Raw genomic sequence first — 4,640 nt, 5'->3', positions numbered from 1 at the left:
GCTACATGTACATGGGTATATCGTACAAAATGTAAAAGCGTGACTTAAAAGACAACAAAACCCACAAATCGTTAAAAATAAAAATTTTCTATACGATTCTTTGAGCGATATGTCAATTATTAGGTCACAGCTAGAGAGAGCGCGGCGAGAGCGCCGTCCTAGTCGAAAGGGGGTACAAGTGATTTTAACAAGCAGAATGTAAATTGCTTGTATTCTCCAGTTCTAATAAATCATTTTCGAGACGACCACCCTATCAGTTAGCGCCTGGGACGTAACTAAAGACCGATAGACCCTCCCAGGCGAAACAAAATATCCCCCCAAATCAAGGTGCTAATTTCTCCAGATTGGTATTCTTAGCAGGTGTACGCGAAATCCAAACAGAGACACCGATCTGAAAGCCTTCTCCCTCTAACTCCTAAACAATGGCGTCACCCAGCAGGGTGTAGACCACTCTGATGGGACCTTATTATTCATTAATTGACTCAGAAAAACTCCACTCGGAGTAATTACGGCGAGTTGTCACCATTGTTCGACCATCGTCTTCCGCTAATTCGTTGTATTAGTCTCATTGTCTCTTGTTTGTAGGTGTGTGTCTGTGTGTTTTATTTGAACAACACGCGTAAGGATTTGACGATGGCTAGGGGAGGGGGTGTACCATCAATTTAGAGTCATCAGATTTTTGTAATACTACAAGAAGTAAGGATTTGGTCGGATTAATGCATTTCGAATCCGTGTTTTTGAAATTGTACTTCTACCCTCCAAGCAGATGTAATGCGCCGTTGGGGCGTCTTTTGAATTTAGGCGCTTTTATCGGGCTTCGTATTATGTCAGGTTTTCCTTTTAGTCCTTCGCCATAAGCGACTACCATATATTGGGAAGTTCTTAGGTTTAACTGGCTGACAAAAAAAAACACTGATGAAATAGAAAGCCAAATAAAAACAGAAAAAAAAAAGAATTCCAAAACAATACGGGCCTAAGCTCTGCTTGTAGAGAAGAAATTTTCGTGTGTTTTAGTGTTTTGGGGTACTTCTATTTTGTTTTCCCGCGTTGTCATGGGTAGAATATTTGTTGTTCCAGTTTCTCTGACACTGGAAAGCCATAGAGAAACAGTTGCTCTTTTCTTGTTCTTGTGTGAAGTTGTTGTTAAAAGGGAAGTGGTCATTCACTCTAACCGATCATGTGAAGTAGGAACAACTGGTGTTCAGCGATTGGCGAACTGTTGAACAGCTAGCTAGCGCTACTGTTAATAAGGTCTCTCTATATAAAAGGTGCAAATGGTCTACACAGTGAGGGAGCAATTAGAGACCTTACGGAGTGGAAAGAATTGATTGGCGGCGGTGGGTGGATGCGTGACCGAGGGGTGGGATCGGATGTGTCGGGCATTCTTGTACCGGCATAAACCGTGTCAAATAAGGACATTTGATAGCCTTGTTCTCGTGTCCTGGACTTCATAACACAGCGCAACAATATAACACTACCAGAACGTTTCTTTCGTTAAAGTATTAAACGGTAAGGGTTCGTCGCACGACCTTCGTACGAATGATCGCAAGCTGAGCGTCTTCAGTCTTGGGATAGTCGTGTGTTGATAGCCTTGTTCTCGTGTCCTGGACACTACAACACAACAAAACACAACACAACATAACACAACACAACACAACACATCGCAACACAACACAACGCACACAACAATATAACACTACCGAAACGTTTACTTTCGTTAAAACTATTAAACGGTAAACTTTGGCTCGTCGCACGACCATCGTACGAGCGATCGCAACCTGAGCGAATTCAGTGTTTGTATAGTCTCGCAAACTAGTTTTCCGTGCAGAATTCAACTTCTTTTTACGGAAAAGTGCTGTCTTAGGTCCTTGTCGGCGGTTAGTTCTGTGAAAACCTGTTTGAAAGACCTACGACATGAAAATCGCAAGACTACATGAGACGCTTGCGATCGAGTCGTAATATTGTTTCAATAGCCTTATGTTAGATTATATGCTCAGCATAAAGAATTCTATAACAAAAACTTACAGTTGTGGATGGAAAATACTCAGACAAGATGCACTTCTTTTTTAAAATCTCGAACTAAGAAAGTTTTTTGCTCGACACGCAAAAACTACCTCCAATCTTTCTTTACCTTTCAAGCGAAGAAAATTGTCCATTTAAAGAATTAAATACGCCTAGATGTGGAGTCTTTTTTTAAATATTTTAGTACAAAATGCTTTCTTAAAGAACAAATATGCATAGATGTGAAGTTTTTTCTATTTGAAATATTTCTTAGTATAAAATGCTCCCCATTAGCAAAGCAAATTTAAAAAAAAAAGATGAAAAGTAAGCAAGAAAATATGGCTAGTAAACAATGTGTCACACGTCCCGGTTCTAATGGGTATTTTATCTTGACGAAACGCCATGTTTCCCATATGCGCTTCCGTAAGGCATGTCAACAAACATTAAAAAACATGTCATAATTTGTCACAATTTTACCAACCAATCCCTGGGTGGTCGCAAGTCAAATAAGCAAAAGGAGCATTTTTTTTGCTTTACGCTTACAATTTCTGATTTTTAGTCCTTTTGGAACTATATTTGATTATAAATCTGAGGTATGTTACGTATGACAAAGTGTTCTATTAGAAAATTACAGCCACCTAGTTTTGTTTTCCCCTTTTACCGACCAAGTTTTCGGAATTTAAAGCTCATTTTATGGATCAGAAAGTTGAAAAAATCATATCGTTAATATCAGTAGTTTGTTTTATCAAAAGCCAACAGATACAATATGCTAATATTTCTGACTGAAATATGGAGCTCCAAAAATAATCAGAATTTCGATAAAGTTATTTAAGAAAGCACACCCCGTTCGTAAAAGGCTTGTACGTACTATATTAGCGGGCGCTTTGTAAATACCTATTCCGGCCAAACAATATATATATAGTTTGCCTATTTCTTTATTGAAAAAGGGAGTATGAAAATTCTACGACTTTTCAGAAAGTCGCTTAAAGAGAACGACCGTTCTTAAATGTCTAGCACGTACTATACTAGCGGAGACTTTGTAAATATGAGTCCTTGTCAGACCTCTCTAGTTGGCGCCACCAGTAAATAATGGCCAAATCATTCGTATTTGGCGATCGGCGTATGTGGGGCGATTTCGTACCTAATTCTAGACCTCAATAGCCCACAATCGCCACAAAACGCCGGTCATTTAAACGCCAGAGCACACATAATTGGTGAACAAAAGAAATAGAGTTGGTCAACACAATCAGCCTATTTTTACAGGAGTTTTACGTCTGATTTTTCTTCAGAGATTGTGTGCTTAATATCACTTCACGTAAACTTACTACTTTCTAAAAAGGGTTGTATAGGTGTATGCAAGCTAGTATGCATTAACCATAGCCTACTTACGTTATGTATATGCATATCGTATGTCTGGTGTACTAAGTAGTGTTGCCGTTACCCAAATGGCCACCAGACGACTAGAATAATGTATAATAATGCATGTGCGAATTGTCCCATTGTTTTGGAGCCAGGCGTCGAAACACACGGGGTGCCCCCCATGCACAAAAAATGGGCGGAGTTACCGTGAGTGAGCATGTTTGCACAACTCGCCAATCACCTCTTGACCAATCAGAGGGCTTGTTGAGAGTAAAGTGATTAGTGGCTATTGTTCTCGAGTGAAATTAATTGATATTGATTGGCCCCGCCTCCGAAGGGGTTGAGTCGTGTACTTATTGGGACGTGAGGTCAGTGTTCTCTACGACTTCGTACAGTCAAGATCGTCTCTCGTTGTTTATTACTTGCAGTACGAGCCCGAACGTTACGTACCGAGGAAGATGAGTCTCCAGTACGGGACCACTCATCACTCCGCCCCGGGGCCGATCAGCGTGCCTGCGATGTACCCAACGGCGCCGATCCAGCATCACCCGACTCCGTTCTTCATCGATGACATACTCGGCACTCGAGCGGCAACAACCACCGTCACCCCCGTCCACCCTACCCCTGTGACACCGACCGCCATCTCTCCGTTGTCGGCCTACGCTCGGACTCCGTTCTACGATCACCATGCGCTGCACTCGGCGCTACAGTCCGGCTTCACCGCCGCCCAGCACCTGACGCCCTACGGTCACGCCGGCTTCGCTTCCCCGCTGTACCCCTTCCCACGACACGCTGACTACCCTCACAGTCTCCTAGACAGACACGGTGTTCTAAAAGGTATGTTACCTACAATATTACAATATATCCTTTCCTTTATGCATTTTCTATAGTTAAAGCTTTCTATAGTTAAAGCGCTCGACTTGTCATTAAAACGTCGTACATTGTATAGGAATAGGAAACGTAGGTCACTAAACATAACGATGCCAATATTGAAAAGCACGTTTATAATCTACAATATCCTAATGTAAAGCAATTTCTTAAAACCAGTCCTCAATATAGGCATTTTTGTTGTTTTCGTTCGAAAGTTCCCACATGTTCTATAGCAGGAAGTGTTGTTGGTTTGGATTTGGGGGTTTTCGTTCCTCCATCACGATATCCTGTCGCATGAAACCTGTCAACTCCGATAACACTACATCTGCTTTCTGTAGGCTTCCTGCTAAGATTTCTCCCGTCTTTGCTAGATAACTTGTAGAGCACACTCTTTCCCAGTCCCCCTTACT

The 4,640-nt window shown here is 41.6% G+C and overlaps 2 protein-coding genes across 2 annotated transcripts in view; one reads left to right on the top strand and one right to left on the bottom strand.

The window, feature by feature from the left end:
* Positions 1-4,640, bottom strand: part of LOC118414804 — a 1,072,569-nt gene that overhangs the window by 588,651 nt on the left and 479,278 nt on the right. The gene's annotated exons all lie outside the window — the stretch shown is intronic.
* Positions 3,722-4,640, top strand: part of LOC118414820 (hematopoietically-expressed homeobox protein hhex-like) — a 7,514-nt gene continuing 6,595 nt past the window's right edge. Inside the window, exon 1 of the mRNA XM_035819081.1 lies at positions 3,722-4,197. Within this exon, the coding sequence (XP_035674974.1) occupies positions 3,819-4,197 (379 nt within the window). The 5' untranslated portion in view covers positions 3,722-3,818. The remainder of the gene's footprint in view (positions 4,198-4,640) is intronic.

Source organism: Branchiostoma floridae, chromosome 4 (assembly GCF_000003815.2).
Source record: "Branchiostoma floridae strain S238N-H82 chromosome 4, Bfl_VNyyK, whole genome shotgun sequence".
Lineage (NCBI taxonomy): Eukaryota > Metazoa > Chordata > Leptocardii > Amphioxiformes > Branchiostomatidae > Branchiostoma > Branchiostoma floridae.
Note: the sequence above shows the minus strand (reverse complement) of the source record. Positions and strands in the feature narration are given on the sequence as shown.